The sequence below is a fragment of the Artemia franciscana genome, chromosome 19 (genome assembly GCF_032884065.1).
Source record: "Artemia franciscana chromosome 19, ASM3288406v1, whole genome shotgun sequence".
In the NCBI taxonomy this organism is placed as follows: domain Eukaryota; kingdom Metazoa; phylum Arthropoda; class Branchiopoda; order Anostraca; family Artemiidae; genus Artemia; species Artemia franciscana.
The window spans coordinates 20248254-20266240 of record NC_088881.1 but is presented as its reverse complement, the minus strand read 5'-3'; the positions used below and the strand labels follow the sequence as shown (position 1 = coordinate 20266240).

At 35.7% G+C, this 17987-nt stretch overlaps 1 protein-coding gene across 3 annotated transcripts in view; it reads left to right on the top strand.

Moving 5' to 3' along the window:
- Positions 1-17987, top strand: part of LOC136039397 (V-type proton ATPase catalytic subunit A) — an 81360-nt gene that overhangs the window by 35252 nt on the left and 28121 nt on the right. For all 3 annotated transcript variants that reach the window (XM_065723097.1, XM_065723096.1, XM_065723098.1), the window contains 3 exons: positions 7280-7405; positions 11033-11137; positions 12996-13133. In XM_065723097.1, coding sequence (XP_065579169.1) covers positions 7280-7405; positions 11033-11137; positions 12996-13133 — 369 coding nt within the window. The remainder of the gene's footprint in view (positions 1-7279; positions 7406-11032; positions 11138-12995; positions 13134-17987) is intronic.

Genomic DNA, 17987 nt, shown 5'->3' with positions numbered 1-17987 from the left:
AGTTTTGCATTAACATTATTTCTCTTATGATGGAATTGGATGATTTTCGTCTTGGTGGGTGCAATGGGTAAATCAGATTTTTGAGAAAACTTTTCAAATTAGAAATGTTACTTTTGCAACTTTGAATGTGGAACCTCAAAGGTGTTGTCGGTTGCCAATAATACCAGATCATTAGCATAGTGTAAGTTGGTGTGTGGGAGGCTCATGTCCCAGAGAAATAGGGAGAAGAGGAGGCAGCTCAGGACTGCACCAGTGGAAGACCCTTGGCTATTGTTGTTTTGGGCGAGGAGGATGAACCTACGCAAGCGACGAAACTTCGATTTTCTATGAAAGATTTTCTAAAGGATTCTAGCTTTGAGGGTAATCCAAGACTTGCAAGTTTAGCTAAAAGGATCTGATGGTTCCCATTGTGATATGCCCCTTCAAAGTCTAGGAATGCCGCAACTAGGACATTATTCTTAGATAGGGATTCATTTATTCAATTCGTTAACAATATGAAAGCATCCGTCGTATTTCCTGAAACCAGTTTGAGTATGAGGAATCATATTGGAAGAAAACAAAGGAGTCGATGGTAAATAATTTTTCTCCATTACTTTTCCCAGCACAGGAGTAATCACTATAGGCCTGTAAGACTTAGGGTCATATTTGGGCTTATTTTTCTTTAATAATGAACATTTCTAAACACTGGGGAATGTGGATGTAACCCATCCATGATCATAGCAATTTAGGAGTTCCTGTTTATAAGAGGGGGGTGAGATTCTTTATCCATGTAGGCCGTATGTTATCGTAGCTACTAGTAGTCTTAGCCTTAGTTTGTTGTATTGCATTATCCAGCTCCTGAATTGAGAATGGTTGGGTCATATATTCTGACCCTGGGTGAGGCGGGTATATAGGATTTATTGAGATTGGGGTGATGATGCTGTTATTATTTGATGTTAGCTTATTTGAGGAACGAGTTGCAAATAAGTTTGCCTTTTCATTGTCATTATCATAAGGGGTATTATTATATAATAGCTCATACTGGAGTGGATTGGAGGATATTTTTATCCCCAGAGATGTGACCCATGACTTTATGTATAGTTGGCTCGCGTGTTTCTCTGGAAGGACTATTTGCAAAATTTTTCCAGTAATCATATTTAGTATTTATTATCGACCTATTGAGATTAGCCTCTGCTTGTAATTTATTTAAATATGTAGCAAGAGACGGTTTTTTCAGATATGTTCTTCATGCTTTTTTTTTGTTCTCCATTTATTTTGGCACTCATTTGTCCGCCAAGCGTTAGGAGTGTGTTTAGGGATTGTTTTCCTGGGTGTTGTCTTGGGGATAGCATGATTAGCTGTATTTGTTAGTATGGATGCCAAAACTTCAGCATGTGTCTCAGCTGTTACAAGTGAAATATATGATCCCTGGGCGAGACTTATAATTTCATCATTAATTATAATTAATAGTTTCATTAAAATAGTTTCGTTTCATCATCATTCACCATTACTTTTGAACATAGTCAAATTTGCTTTAGTTTTAATATATTTGGGGGGTATGCGGCAGAATTTCAGTGGGTTCATTTAATGAAGAAACTATGGGAAACTGGTTCCGGGCAAAGGTTATCAAGTTTCTTTATATAAATTATATTCAAAATATTTATTGACACAGTTTTGTAGGTCAATTGTGGAAAATTTGCCACTTTTGGGGTTAAAATATGTATTTAGATTTGGAGTGGTAGCACTGCTAATTCAGTATTATTTGATATCCAACTTTCAATAAACTTACCAGCTTTGTTTGCTGGTTTATCCCCCCCACAGAAAGCTGTGGGCATTAAAATCTCCACAAATAATGATGTTTTCTAGCACATTAGAATTACTTATATAACTGAAGAAATCCATGGCATCGGTAGTTTGGCCATTAGGGTTGTAAAAGCTTATTATATAAGTTTTATTATTATTCAGCCAAACGTTAATTCCAATTGTATCAACATCATTTAAAAAATCTGGAAAGTTAATGCCACAAAATTTGATGTTATTATTTATTATTAAAGCTTCACCACCTCCTTTTCTCTCTGATGACCTATTTTTTCTCAGGATAGTATATCCTGGAGACTTTATTTGTTGGTTTTTGGTCAAATCGGTTTCCTGAAGGCAAGCGATATAAATGGATTTATTATTCAGAAGAGATATTAGTTCAGTTAACTTATTTTCTGAAAGTGATCTTACATTCCACTGAAATATTGAGATGTGCTTTGTTGCTTTAGTTTTCATATGACTGTGTCAATGTTTAGCTTTGCTAGGAGTAAAGCAAGATCCTTTTTTGTTTGAACAAGCATGTGATTGGGTAGATAGATGTTTGCCAATTCATTTATGGTTTTTGTTATCTGTGGTTGTTGTGGGCTCATGGACTGAACTGCATAGGTTTTAGTGTGAAGAGGCGTATATTAGGTGTTTACTTGTTTGGTTGTTCATCCGGCTTGTCATTAATTGGGGGATTAATTCCGGGTAAAGCTTCTGACTCATTTCTGCTTGGGAGGGGTGGCCAGGCAAACCTAATCTCATTGGATATGGAAGCTAGTTTGATCAGCCTTGGCGATTCTCTCTGATAGGAATGTAAGCTGGGGTGTTTTGAGGAAGGAGTCTAGTGGGGGTGCTAGTTGCTTTGGGTGCAATGGGGTTGGGTGTTCTGTAAGATAAAGTACTGGGTGGTTTCATAAAGAGTTTAGTTTGGTGTGATAGGGCTGTATTTGCTTCCAGAGCTGCAAATGGGTAAGGTATAGTTTTCTCTGTTGCTATTTGGAGTGTTAGTGCTTGTTTTTTATATGTATGGCATAGTGTTTTATTGGAAGAATCATGGGGGCCTTTGCAGTTTATACATGTAGACTGATCATTTTTACAATTTACCATCCCATTGGGAAGGGAACTCCTACATTTACTGCAGGTTTGTAAGATTTCACTGCGCTTGTTTGTTGTGTGTCCTAGTTTTAGACATTTTTGGCAGCGGATTGGTTTTAGCTTGTAGGGCTTGTGAGGTTTCATTTGTCCAAAGAGGAATATCTGTCCTGGGATATTCTTTTTTTCTCTAAGTGTCAATAAAAAAGACTTGCTTGACTTTTGGCCATTAGCTTCTGCTTTGCCCAGTTGGGTTACATCTGCAACTGGGACTCGTTTACCAGTTCTGTCAGAGAGTCCTTCCTTTACCTCCTGAATAGGTATTTCTGGAGGTATGTTGCACACAACTATTTTAGTTGGGTAGCGGTTTGGGGTCCATATAACAGACCTTATTGGGATGTTAAGAAAGGTTTTTAAGTTCAGTAGTATCTCAGTTGATTTAGAATCTTGGAGAGCTAATAGCAAAGATCCATCACGGTTAATGTTTAAAGAAAATATTGATTTTGACAATTTGAAAGTTGTAACCTTATTAGAGTTATCTTCTTTATATCAAAGGGGGTATCAGGAGAAATTTGTAAATATATTCCAAAGTTTTGTGAAGAAGGAGTTGGAGCAAGGAGAGGGGAATTACTTTTGATTGGGGAGCATTTTTTTCCTTTTTTTGGAGCTCCTAGAAAGGACCCCTTGAGTGACAAAAGCCCCCCCCCTCGCCATTATGTTATCCATTGAATTTGACCCATCATGTGAGCTTTTAGATATTAAATAAAAAAACTAATTTTTTTTAGCTGAAAGTAAGGAGCGAATTAAAACTTAAAACGAACAGAAATTACTCCGTATATAAAATGGGTTGTCCCCTCCGCAATCCCTCGCTCTTTACGCTAAAGCTTTTAATTGTTTTAAAAAGTAGAATTGTGGCAAAGAGTCAAACTTTAGCGTAAAGAGCGATGGATTGCGGAGAGGACAACCCATTTCATATACGGAGTAATTTCTGTTCGTTTTAAGTTTTAATGTCGCTCCTTACTTTCAGCTAAAAAAATTAGTTTTTTTTTATTTAATTTCTGAACGTTTTTGAATTAATGCATGTTTGGTTTTGGCTCTCCGCACATAAATTATTAAAATGAAATTGGTATATTAATTCTTTTTTTGGCTAAATGGCTTTCTCTTAGTTTTGATCAGACGATTTTGAGAAATAAGGGGTGGAGAAGGAGGCCTAGTTGCCCTCCAATTTTTCGGTTACTTAAAAAGGCAACTAGAACTTTTAATTTTTAACGAACGTTTTTATTAGTAAAAAATATACGTAACTTAAGAATTAACTTACGTAAGAAACTTTCATAATCTTATATTTTTATTATGTATACGAGGGGGTTTGTACCCTTGTTAATACCTCGCTCTTTACACTAAATCGTAAGTTTTGTCCCAATTCTTTAAGAATGACCCCTGAATCAGAAAGGCCGTAGAATAAATAGTTGAAATTACTAAAAATACTTTAGCATAAAGAGCGAGGTATTTATCTCCTCCAAAAAACCTCGCTCTTTATGCTAAAGTATTTTTAGTACCCCTCATATGCGTAATAATCTCTGTTCGTTTTAAGTTTCAATGCTACTGTTTCCTTTCCTTTGAAAAAACGTTTTCATGTTTATTTTTCATTGTATTCTTATAGTAATGCTAGAATATCCTGCGCCCTTTTCATTGAATTTTTCTTCCCCCATGACAGATCCCTCCAAGGAAAGATCCTCCAACATAGCCCCCTCCCCTGAGCCCCACCCCAAACAAAATAAAATCCCCCTGAAAACGTCTGTACACTTCCCAATAACCATTACTATATGTAAACACTGGTCAAAGTTTGTAACTTGCAGCCCCTCCCCCAGGGATTGTGGGGGAGTAAGTCATCCCCAAAGACATAGTTATTATGGTTTTCGACTATGCCGAACGAAATGGCTATCTCAAAATTTTGATCCGTTGACTTTGGGGAAAAAATGAGCGTGGGAGGGGGCCTAGATGCCCTCCAATTTTTTTGGTCACTTAAAAAAGGCACTAGAACTTTTCATTTCCGTTAGAATGAGCTATTTTGCGACATTCTAGGACCACTTGGTCGATACGATGACCCCTGGGAAAAAGAAAAAAAAACAAAAAAAAAAAACAAACAAACAAATAAACACGCACCCGTGATTTGTCTTCTGGCAAAAAAAAAAAACAAAATTCCACATTTTTGTAGATAGGAGCTTGAAACTTCTACAATAGGGTTCTCTGATACGCTGAATCTGATAGTGTCATTTTCGTGAAATTACAGTACCAGATCGTCTGGACTCTTGTCAAGGGAGGATTTCACCATCCACAAAAAAACACCACAGTGTGGTCCAGAAGAAGGTTTGGTGCTCAATTGGTAGTATTGACGGCTGATAAATCGAGATAAATATTCACAAGAACTTTTCTTTATGGATTTCTTAAAGTGTTGCTGTTGCTCTAGTTTCTTCTCTTTACATCCTCCACGTTTCGTTTTCGTCTTCTGTTATCCAGATGTTCCGACCTTTTTCTTCTAGATAGTCCTTAGTTGCGCGAAAGCCACCAAGAGCAAGTACTGGGCTCATGACAAAACTCTTCTCCTGGGTACTTCGTTCTCAAATTGAAAAAGATTATTTTTTTTGTAACAAAATTCTTGAAAATATTCATTATTTGTTATTTCTTGAAATTTGTAGCGCCATGGCTTTCATAAAAATCAGTTGACTCTTGAGGACTAGAGCTCGTTCATAGGCCTTGCAGGTCTAATTTCGGGATACAACTTATCGAAGATTTCCTCTCTTCCTGCGGAAACCATTAGTCTAAGTTCAATTTAAGTCTATTTTGGCCCCCTCCTTCCCACCCTTTTTGCATGTATTTTGCTTAAGGATGCATTCTGTTCAGAAACAAAGACGAGAAAAAAAAATAAAAAAAGAAAGACTCATTTATGCTTTCCATTCTATTTTTGGAATATGACGTAGTCGAAGAGGCATGATTATATAAATTTTAGTAATAAATTTAATCTCAACTTATAATTGGTATTAAACATCTGCAAAACACAAAAAAAACATAATAGATTGAAATCTATTGATAATAGATTGAACAAGAGAAACAGTAGACAATGGCCAAGACACTAACAGATAGCTTGTTTCTTTTTAGTTTTTTTTTTTTTTTTTTTTTTTTAAATGGCTCTGTTACCTTTAGTTCATGAAATATTCAAAGTTTAGAAAGCTCTTTTATTCACTGACTGTGCACAATTATGCATAATTTACACTTCTTTAACGTCCTCAAACACAGTTTTATAGATAAATATAGAATTAAATTAACTTTCCCCCTACCCTAATGCTAGGTGTTGGACTGATTCATAATATATAAAGTTTAATTAATTTTGAAGCTATAGGAAATATCTTCCTCTTTAATTATTGCGAACCACAAGAAATAAAAAAAATAGTAACTTATTTAAAAATAGGAAAGAAAAATAGAAAAGGATAGAAAAAAAAATACAGGCTTGTAAGTGTAGTAGGAATGATCGGAAATGGCCTAGACTAGCTTTAGCCCTTTTGTGTCAAAATGAATTACCCTTGCTTTAGTTTTACTTGATAACTTTTCTTTTTTGAAAACAAAATCAATTGTTCAGTCATAAACAAAATTTCACTGCATATAAGACGAAATTAAGAGTGACATAAAAAAAATTCTGAGCCTTATAGAACCCGAAATCCTTTAAAATCCATGACTTAAATTTGAACAAAATAAAATAAAAATGAAACAGAAATAACACAAAATGAACATGAAAAATTTAAAAACGTGTGAATTATATGGAAAATATAAGAAACTATCTTCTAGACATTTTGAATGGGGTTCTGGGCTCATATGGCCTACTGGATGCGTGCCTGCCTCACCGTGGGAGAAAGGAGGCACACTTAGTAGAAAATACTTTAAAGTGATTGATTAGTTCATTATTTTTCTTATTCTTTAGTTTCAAATTATGGACTAAAACAAGATAAACCGCATTTTAGACCCTCCCCCTTTTTACCAAATAGGAAAGCTAATTCTATTGGATCTTTCAAAGCAGATAATTTTGGTGTCCTGAAACCATTTAAATAATGAATTAGAAACCTTTGAGAGGATCATCAATTGTGGCTCGGGTCTAGCTTACTTTTGTTCGACTTTTACTTATTTGTTTCTAATTTTTCAAGCAAAAAAAGGAAGGCTTGAAAATTTTGACCTATAAACTTGTCAAGCTAGAAAAAAAAACTGTGAGCTGATATTTTTTTTACCTCTGTGGGACTTGGGCCTTGGTATCTCCCCTCTCAGTGGCCCTAGATATGAGCATGTCAAGTTTCTAAAACTTTTTCTTGTTGGTAATGTTATTGTTTTACTGAATTAACTTTTTTTTTTCTTATCTTAGGTATATGAAGAAACATCAGGCGTGTCAGTTGGTGACCCTGTTTTAAGAACTGGAAAGCCTTTGTCTGTTGAGCTAGGTCCTGGTATTATGACCTCAATTTTCGATGGTATTCAACGTCCTTTGCAGGTAAAGACTCTGAACTTAGAAATTTGTGAATAAATACTGAGCATGATTAATTTGTCTTCTCAATGAAAAAGCAGTAACGTTTTACTAATTTAGCTAAATTTGATAAATTGGATTTTAAAACAGCATAACATAATCCCATAAAAAATTTGTTGGATGTAATGTACTAAGAATTAGTTAAAATATTATCTTGGATAATTTTAAAGGTTCTAAATTCCTAGTAATTGTAAATAAATAGCAAAAATGGAAAAAAAAACATAAAATAGATTGACAATAACTAGAAGTGACAATAAAAAAAAAAAATGCAACTCTGTCAGACAGTAACAAATTAGCTAATTTAGTCAGTTGTGGAATACAGTTGGATTCAGGATTTGTTATTTTCAAATCTTTCAAGCAATTTTGTTTAAAAATCGATGCCTGGGTTTCTTTTCGGCTTTGAAGGTATTTTTTGAAACACCCCTGTTGTTTTGAATATTTCTCCACAAAACCCGGCCTGGCCCAATTTCTTCAATTCTACCGCATAAGCTTTTTTCTACGTTGCTTTACATATTTTCTAATAAAATCACTGGTGGCCAGATCATAAAGTCACTTGTATAATTACAAAACAGCTACACAACTCAGTGGGACAGGATTGATCCGCTTCTGCCTGCATTTTATTTCATGGATAGAAATGACTTGGTAACTCAAGAAGCATGAGCAGGACCGTCCTGTATCCACTGGGCAAAGCACAACAATCAATCAACAATCAACAACAAAGCACACAATCTTCCTTTTTTATGGTAATTGTCAAAAGAGTGTCCACGACCGAACTGATAGCCCACTACTTTTACCTTTGGACTGTATGTCTAAGCTTGCTGTGTATTGAGCCATCTGGTGTGGACTTGACATAGGTATGCTGTGGGATTTCTTCTGTCGAATAGAGTATCGCAGTCAATGTCTCCGATAATAATACCGCTTTTAAATGTATAACCCTGGTTTCATTTCTTGATCATGCAAGACAGCTGACAAAAAATAAACTGCAGAGGTACAAACTACTGCAGAAGCAGAATAAAACAGATTCAAGTACAGATCTTTTAAATACTTATAATACGACAAACATGGTAAATGAAGAAAATATGCAAGAAATTGTGTTATTGTATAGAAAAGAGAGATATTCTTCAGACTAAAACTTGATTTAATGAACATTTTTCACTGCATTTTTGCTAGTTACCTTTTTTCCTTTTTTTTTTTACAAAAATATCACTAACAAAAATAATGATTAACATGACTTTGTAATGCTACCTTACAAAAATATGAATAACATGTTATGATTCGAGTTTTTATGTGTCATTTTTTTTATAATTGGTTTTCATTTTTTCCTCTTTTCTTTAGGCCTAAATAAAATTAAATTAAGTGGGTAAAATTTCGGCACTTTAAGCCTCTATATGCAAACTGTCACGTAAACGTATAATGTGTACATTCCTTGTCTGGCTTATTGGGTTAATACCAACTTCCACAGGTGTAATCTGTAAAAGATAACAACTAATACTTATCTGGCAACTTTTTAAACTGAAACGATTTGGATAACTAGGCGAAAAACAACAATAACCACGCAATCTCCACTGTAAACATAGCTATCTAGAAATCCCTTAAGGTGTGCTTTATTTCACAATAACTGCCCTTTCTTTTTCTCTATATATAATTTCATGTACTTTTCCATTTTTTAAAAAGATTGAATATTTTATTTATATATGCTCACTTATCCTCGCCTTTCCTGTGTTTTCTAAGTTTAGCAGTTGTAACGTATGCGACAGTTTTTACACAATAGATAATAGCAGATAGGCTTGCTCTGTTGACAGGTTATTTGGATGGGTGAATTCAGTCGTTAATCCTGTTATCTTAGAGGTCTTGGTCTTCCATAATTTCTTTCAAGCATTTTCAGTCTGACCACAATAATTTCAGTTCAATTACAGATATATTTCAATTCAATATGATAGAAATATACTAAAAATATTGCAAACTTGTAAAAGAATTGGCTTTTTAACGAACAAGTCTGTTGCGCGGATAGGTCTCCAAATCGCGTTCAAGCAAACTCATCAGATCCACAATTGATGGGACAAAAATGAATGATTGTGACACATTATTCGACAGAACTCTAAGTTCTTCAGTTTGCACAAGCAAGGACATTAGCTCTTGTCCACCCTTTTACATGCTTTTTGAAGAATAACAGGAGATTCTTAGAATGGTCAGTCACTAGCTGTGGGTTTCATCGTTTTCAGTTGTGGCTAGAATGAAACTGTGCTTGTGGAGAAGATTAGAGGCTATCTAACAGCCTCTACTAAAGATGACATGACATTGGCCACGACTGAAGTAATACCGTCAGCGTCTTTGAATGTGTTCTTTATATTAAGGTACAATGTACGATCTAAGCAACTAAGCCTTATTTGTCCTCGTAGGTCATCAATTTGTATGACTTCTTTTTCAATTGCAAGCTACATCAGTAATAATAACATCTTCCGTCCAACATTTTAGTTAATTGTTTTCTTTTGGCACGTTTGAGAGATTTATTGCAAAAATTGACATTTACGGTTTGACCATAATTATTTCTTAGCTAAGAAATTCGTTTGTGAGTCGATTACAATTCAGTTGAGTTACGCAGAATTAATTAAAATCATATTATTATTCGATCAATCAAGCGTATCCTTGATAGCAGGTGCCAAATTAAAATAAAGAAAAGGATCGTGAGTGAAAAAATCAGCAATAAAACTAAAATCATATGGCCCAAAACAGCTTAAGAAGTTGTACCTTTCCTTTGAAGCTTTAATTAATTGTCTTTGGGATTCTACATATTGTTAGTGTTTGAATTTTTATGGAAAAAAAAAGCGTGGTAAGTTCATTTGTTTTTGGTTATTTATTTTCACGTCTGAACATGGCAACACTGACCAAAATGTGACGCTGCTCTAAAAATCTCACAACTTTAAGGTTACCAAACAAAAATCTTAGAAAGTCATGTTTTTCATGTAAGAATAGACAAAGTATGGTATAGCAGCAAAAAGTGCTTTTTCTGTCCTTGGTGCTTTAATGACAACTGTAGTCATAAAGTTTGTTGAAAAGATGTGAACAAAGTCTTACGGGAAAAAAATGTAATGTTTCAGATGAAAAAAAAATCAGTCGATAAATCTCAATCAGTCAATAAATTTCTCAATAAATATGTTAAGTTTATGTCTCTGTAAATTCAGCTTCAATAAAAAAAATTACTTTTCATATGTGACAAACAGTATGAAGAAAGTTAAAACAGAGTCGTATTCGGGTGGGATTCCTTGAGTAGATTGGACTCGGATGAACTTCCTATTACAAAATCCATCGAATTCCAAGGTAAACTGATTACAAGGATTGATTAGAATGCTAGGAGGAATTATTTTAAGTATGTAATTTTTTTTTACCTCTTTTGTTTTGCAAATTTTCACTGTTTGTTTAAAAAAAAATCGGTTTTTAAGTCGTTCTAGCACTATTAAAATTTTCTATTGGTAATTCTGATGATGGTTTGTAAGTCCAAGAATGAGCCATGCAGTAATTTTTAGCTTATCTTTTGTATTATTATAAATTTTTCTACTTTCCATTGTGTATTTAGGTGTATTTTTTCTATTTTAGGGCATTCACGACTTGACGCACAGTATCTACATTCCTCGTGGTATTAACACTCCAGCTTTGAGTAGAACAGCTACTTGGGATTTCAAACCAAGTCGGAATATTAGGGTAAGACTTTTAACCTTGTAAATACTACAGGTAAGGAGCTTCCGAATTCATGAAAAATTCGGATACTCGTTGCTTATCTAGTCAATCGTATTCAATCTAGTCAATCAATCAAATCGGTATTCAATTGGTAATTGAATAATTAAAATAAGGGCTTATTTAAACAGCTTTCAATTGTACTGCTTTGAAACTGATTGACACTGCTTTCAATTGTATTTTTCATTGGATAATCTATTAACGTAAGCGTGATCCCAAGATGATTCACCTTAAGGATTTAGACAATTTGCCATTAATCAAACTCCTTTTCTTGCGATTCAAGATTCAATTAGTAAAAATGGCCAACTTAATTACGGCTAACGCCGCAACTAACTCGCTCTACTTTTTATAGCATATTAAAAACTTAACTAAGATTTATCACGCTAATAAAGAAAAACAAATGTAAAGAATGAATCACTGGAACGATTTCTGGTTCAAACTGCAATGGACGAGAGTAGTAGGGAACGTACCTATCACTCAAAAGTGCGGAATGCCAAAACTTGCACATCTGTTGTTGCCTGCCTTCTTTAAGGTCTAGGAATCGTAGAGCTGCGAGGGTAAAATCGTAAGTAACGTACTTGGTTCTTAGGATAAGTTTTAAGGACGATTTTTTCGAGTTCTGTGATAAGTTTTAAGGAGGAGTTCTGTTTCTATTTTGTCACTAAGGTAGTCGATTTGACGGACTTGTCGTCCCCATACTTGGCAGGTGTATCCAAGCAGTGTACGCACGTAACACCTTTAAGCAGGTAGCAATTACCATATAGAAAACCCAAGTCAACGCAATGTGATTTAGGATCACAGCATGTAGATAGCTTTTCTTACTTGGTTCGTAGCGTGAAGGTTAAATGAATAATCGTTGACGAATGACACACCAAGAATAACTGCTGTCGAAGTGGTAGGATACCAAGGGTTGAGGTTAACAGTGTCTTTTTTTATAGGCTTCAAGCGTATCACTTTAGTCTTTTTAATGTTAGCTTAAGCCCTTTTGAACTGCACCAATTTTAAGACCATATAACTGAGGGACTAGTTGCAACCGCTCATTGAGGTATTTCAGCAGGGAATCTAAATGTTCCACACACTTGAATTTTGTGACAGCTTTATTAATTTAGAAATAATTAATGATGGCTAAAGACGTGAAGGTAGCAGGTCTAGTGCCTTATGGAGTGCCAAATGGTATTTCCGTCTACTCAGAATCAAAATCCTCTCGGGAAAATGCATAGACGCGCTGATATTGTTGCGTCACTAAATCCCCTATCAGAAGTAGAATGGGCTTTCTAGTACCCATCTGTTTTCGATTCTGCAAATCTGTGATGGGGCACATACATGGTCTGGAGAGTATTTTGAAAAAGACCATGTTATGGTTTCAGTTTGAGCTTATCAAGTCGGAGCTTATCTTAATATTTTTTAAACTCACACAATTTTAGAAAGCAATATGGCTTTCAGAAATTCATCATCTAAAGATGTTGCTGTGACCAAACCAGAGAGTTTTTCTTACATTCTTAAGTTTATAAAATAACTTAAATTAGGTTTTGAAAATTATAAACCTAGAAGTCACATCTGAAATTGGATTTTCACACTTCTGGGATAATTTCAAAATATTGTTTGCTAAGCTGTTTGTTAAAGAGAATCAGCATTAGAATGCAGATTAGAAGGATCAAAATGCGATTGAAAATAAATTATTAATCCTCCCTTTGAAGACAACTTAGCAAGCGGCTTTTGGTAATTATTTGGACATCATTTATTTATTCCATTTCTTAATTTTTTATTATTACCCAGTATCCATGTCCTTAAAATTTTGCATTGAGATTTCCAAATGACCTTTCAGGTTGGTAGCCATATTACTGGAGGTGATGTTTATGGGAACGTTTTAGAGACTCGTCTAGTGGATCACAGGTTGATGTTGCCTTCTAAGGCAAGAGGCACTGTGACATGGATTGCGCCTCCGGGATCTTATACTGTTTCTGTAAGTTCAGCTTTATTCTTATTCTTACTGTTTCATAGTGGTTATTATGTTTTTTAAGCTTTCACAGTTTTGGTTCAAGCTTATTTCTATATGGTGATGGGTAAAAAAAAATTGTTTCTTTTACAATAATTCTTGTCTTGCTGAGAATTTATTAATTATAATTACCGGGTAGTGTATGCCTTACACATGAATCGGACGCTGTAGGTCTGAATTATGGAATACAATTTTGCCTCACTCGAAACTCCTCATCAAAGTGAAGTTTAGATTGTTGAGTTTATCTCAGCAACCATGTATAAAATCTCCCAACTATATGACAAACAGAACAAAAATTTACCGCTAAACTGTCATTAATACGTGGCAAAGGATTTAAAATCTGGAAATTAGATAACATATCTACTTAAATTCTGTAGCATATTTTATAGATTGTCCTAGAGATTTTTAAGCATCGCGTCTATTATTGGTTAGTTGTTATAATATCGCAATGTCCTGTAAAATTTGGAATCCTTTTAAAATGTAAATCCACAAAAGAAGCTCTTTATCATGTTTTACTTAATTGCTGATTATGTCTTTCTTCTTCCTCCATTTTAGCAAACGTAGCCTTTTCAGTCGAGACTATTTAGCCGTTTTCCTTTTGACTCACTCTATGAGTTGAAATGAGCTACTGTAATGGTTACTCTTTATTTATCATGAATCTGCTTAGATATCTTGCAGTAAATCTTTTGATTCTAAGAGTTTAAATGTCAGAGGATATACATTGAGTTCTGTGCTCTGTGTGCAGGTATGGTCTGCTAGACTCTTAGCTGATAGTGAGATTTTGTGGTGTTTGAAGCACTTTAACAATTTACATTGCAGGGAATACTGTGCAGATATTAGCATATTACATTCAAATAGGCAATGTTCGATTGTTTCGTTGCAATGTCTGCAAAGTGGGGATGAGAGAATTGAGCCACTTGAATTAGGAAACTGATTCAATGTCTTTAAAATTTGAGATGCTTATTTCGACCCCTTCCTCTCATCCGATTTGGCTCAAAATTCGTATACAGCTTTACATTATCTAACATTTTAATATTCTGATATATTTGAATCTCAAGAATAGTTAATTATTATCCTACAATTTAGTCTGAAAAAAAACCTCAATTTTTTCTTGCCATTACCAATTTTCTTGCGGGTGAATACATTTTGGAATATACCCGGGGCAGGGGTGTCGTCAAGGAGACAATTTTTCAAAATAGATTAACGGAGGCAGTACTGGAGGAGGGGGGTGGATATAGGTGTATATAACGTTTTAGAATGATTTTTAAGTAATGAACTTGACCATGAGAATGACACAATTCGGTAAAAACGACGACGATATTGTTGATCACAGTGAAGATGACGATGATAAGACTTGGTCCCGGGTTCCCGTTTTAGAAAAGGTGACTTGGTATCCATAAAGTCAGGACTGTGCAGTGGAAAAAAAGGGCAACTTGCCATTCGACTCGGCAATTTAAAATCACATTTGCACACATGAAGAATTTGGCACCTTTCTCGTTCCAGGATTAGTCCAAAGGACTCCTTTAGAGAACTTGAAAATCCTTTGATGGAACCGAATTGTTTGTGTCTTATTTATATAACTCCTATATGAATTTCTATCATCTGCATGGCTGTTAAGGTGCGGTGAGCTGAGCGATGCGAAGTTGTTTTTTCATCTCTTCCGGGGGCACCCTGCAGTTTGAAAACCATGTACTCACACTTCAAAGGCTGTTTGACATTAATATCGTTATTATTGTCAAATCATCCTACCACTCACCAATAACATGCTGTCATCAACCACCCTTTCCTACCTCTGCGATTCTTTACCTGCTTACACTTCTTCCCTCCCACTTGCACCTCTGTCATCAATCTCTCCTGCCAAGCTGTATCTTTTGGGAAATTTATTAGGTCCCAGGGAGGAGCCCTCCTAGGGGGGTCTTCTTTATCTTCTGTCAATTTGTATTGGAATATGTGAATTTATTTGCAAAAAAAAAAAACATAACAGTGAAAATTTATTTTGACTATAAATGGGCAGTGGGTAAAAGCCCACTGTCTTTTGTCTGAGTAATTATGGTTTCATCGTTGTTATGAGCAAAATAGTAAGAAAGTTATGGGTGCCTTCTACCCATTTCTTTGGTGTGTGCATAAAGTGTTCAATATAAAGTTTTATAAAAATATTAGCAATAACTTAAAAGTTGTAATGCACAGAGAAAATTGAAAATGAAGTTTCTAATACAATGTATTAAATAACTCATTTTTAGACGACACTTCCATTCCGTTTTTGAATTAAATGAAATGGAATTTAATGGTAAATTTTTAATCATGACTTAAAATAAATTAATAAATAATTACCCCTTTTTTCAATGTGTATGGAGTTTTTAATATTGATGTATTTTTTTGTAGTTTTTATGGCACTTGGTATTAACCAAGTGACATATAGCAATCGCAAATTCTGTCGGTCTGTCGGTCTGTCTGTCGGTCCCAATTTTGCTACTTTAAGCACTTCCAGGTAAGCTAGGACGATGAGATTTGGCAGGCGTATCAGGGACCGGACCAGATTAAATTAGAAATAGTCGTTTTTCCGATTTGACCATCTGGGGGGGGGGGGGTAGTGGGGCCCCGTTAATTCGGAAAAAACATATAAATTGAAGTATTTTTAACTTACGAACGGTTGATCAGATCTTAATGATATTTGATGTTTGAAAGGATATCGTGTCTCAGAGCTGTTATTTTAAATCCCGACCAGATCTGGTGACGTTGGCGGGGGATATGGGAGGGAGAAACCTAAAATCTTGGAAAGCACTTAGAGTGGAGGGATCGGGATGAAACTTGGTGGGAAAAATAAGCTCAAGTCCTAGATACATGATTGATATAATCGGAATGGATCCGCTCTCGTTGAGGTAGTTGGGGGGGGGGGGGTTAATTATGAAAAATTAGAAAAAATGAGGTATTTTAACTTACGAACGGGTGATTGGATCTCAATGAAATTTAATATTTAGAAGGATATTGTGTCTCGGAGATCTTATTTCAAATCCCGACCGGATCTGGTGACATTGGGGGGGGGAGTTGAAAGGGGGAAACCTAAAACTTGGAAAACACTTAGAGTGGAGGGATCGGGACGAAACTTGGTGGGAAAAATAAGCACGAGTCCTAGATGCATGATTGACATAACCGGAACGGATCTGCTCTCTTTGGGGTAGTGGGGGGGGGGGGCTAATTCTGAGAAATTAGAAAAAACGAGGTATTTTTAACTTACGAACGGGTGATCGGATCTCAATGAAATTTGATAGTTAGAAGGATATTGTGTCTCAGAGCTCTTATGTTAAATCCCAACTGGATCTGGTGACATTGGGGGGGGGGGTGTAGTTGGGAGGGGGAAACCTAAAACTTGGAAAACACTTATAATGGAGGGATCAGGGTGTAACTTGGTGGGAAAAATAAGCTCACGTCCTAGATACATGATTGACATGACCGGAACGGATCTGCTCTCTTTCGGGTAGTTGGGTGGGGGTGGGGGTGGGGGTTAGTTCAAAAAAACTAGAACAAATGAGGTATTTTTAACTTATGAACGGGTGATCGGATCTCAATGAAATTTGATATTTAGAAGGATATCGTGTCTCAAGCTCTTATTTTAAATCCCGACCGGATATGGTGACATTGAGGGGAGTTTGGGGTTGAGGAACCTAAAATCATGGGTAACGCTTAGCTTGGAGGGATCGGGACGAAACTTGGTGGAAAAAATAAGCAGAAGTCTTAGATGCGTGATTTACATAATTGGAATGGATCCGCCCTATTAGGGGGGGGGGGGTTAATTCTGAAAAATTAGAAAAATGACGTATTTTTAACTTACGAAGAAGTGATCGGATCTTCATGAAACTTCATATTTAGAAGGACCTCGTAACTCAGATCTGTTAGTTTAAATCTCAACCGGATCCAGTGTAATTGGGGGGCTGTTGGGGGGACTGGAAATCTTAGAAAATACTTAAAGCGGTGAGATCAGGATGAAACTGGATGGGAAGAATAAAAACCTGTCTAAGATACATGACTGACATAACCGGACCGGATCTTCTCTCTTTCGTGGAGTTGGGGGGGGGGGATTTTGAAAATTGAGGTATTTGTAACTTACGAAAAGGTAACCAGAGCTTAATGAAACTTGATATTTAGAAGGATCTTGTGCTTTAAAGCTCTAATTTTAAATTCTGACCAGAATCTGTGACATTGGGTGGAGCTGGAGGGAGAAACCAGAATTCTTGGAAAACATGAAAATTGTGGTATTTTTATCTTACGAATAAGTGATCGGATCTTAATGAAATTTGTTATTTAGAAGGAATTAATGTCTCAGAGCTCTTATTTCAAATCCCGACCAGATCTTTTGACATTGGGGGGAGTTGAAGGGGGAACCCTTGGAAAACACTTGGAGTGGAGGAATCGGGATGAAGCTTGGTGGATAGAATAAGCAAATATCCTTGATACGTTATTCACGGAACCGTACTGGATTCGCTCTCTTTGGGAGAGTTGGGGGGAGTGGTTCAGTGATTTGGCGAGTTTGGTGCTTCTGGACGTGCTAGGACGATGAAAATTGGTAGGCGTGTCCGGAAGCTGCAAAAATTGACTTGATAAAGTCGTTTTCCCAGATTCGACCATCTGGGGGGCTAAAGGGAGAGGAAAAATTAGAAAAAATTAAGTATTGATAACTTACGAGTGGGTGATCGGATCTTAATGAATTTTGATATTTAGAAGGACATCGTGACTCAGAGCTCTTATTTTAAACCCTGGCCGTCATTAAGCCTCTTATATTCCTTTAAAATCAATCTATTGATTCATAGAATTTTGCTAGAGCTC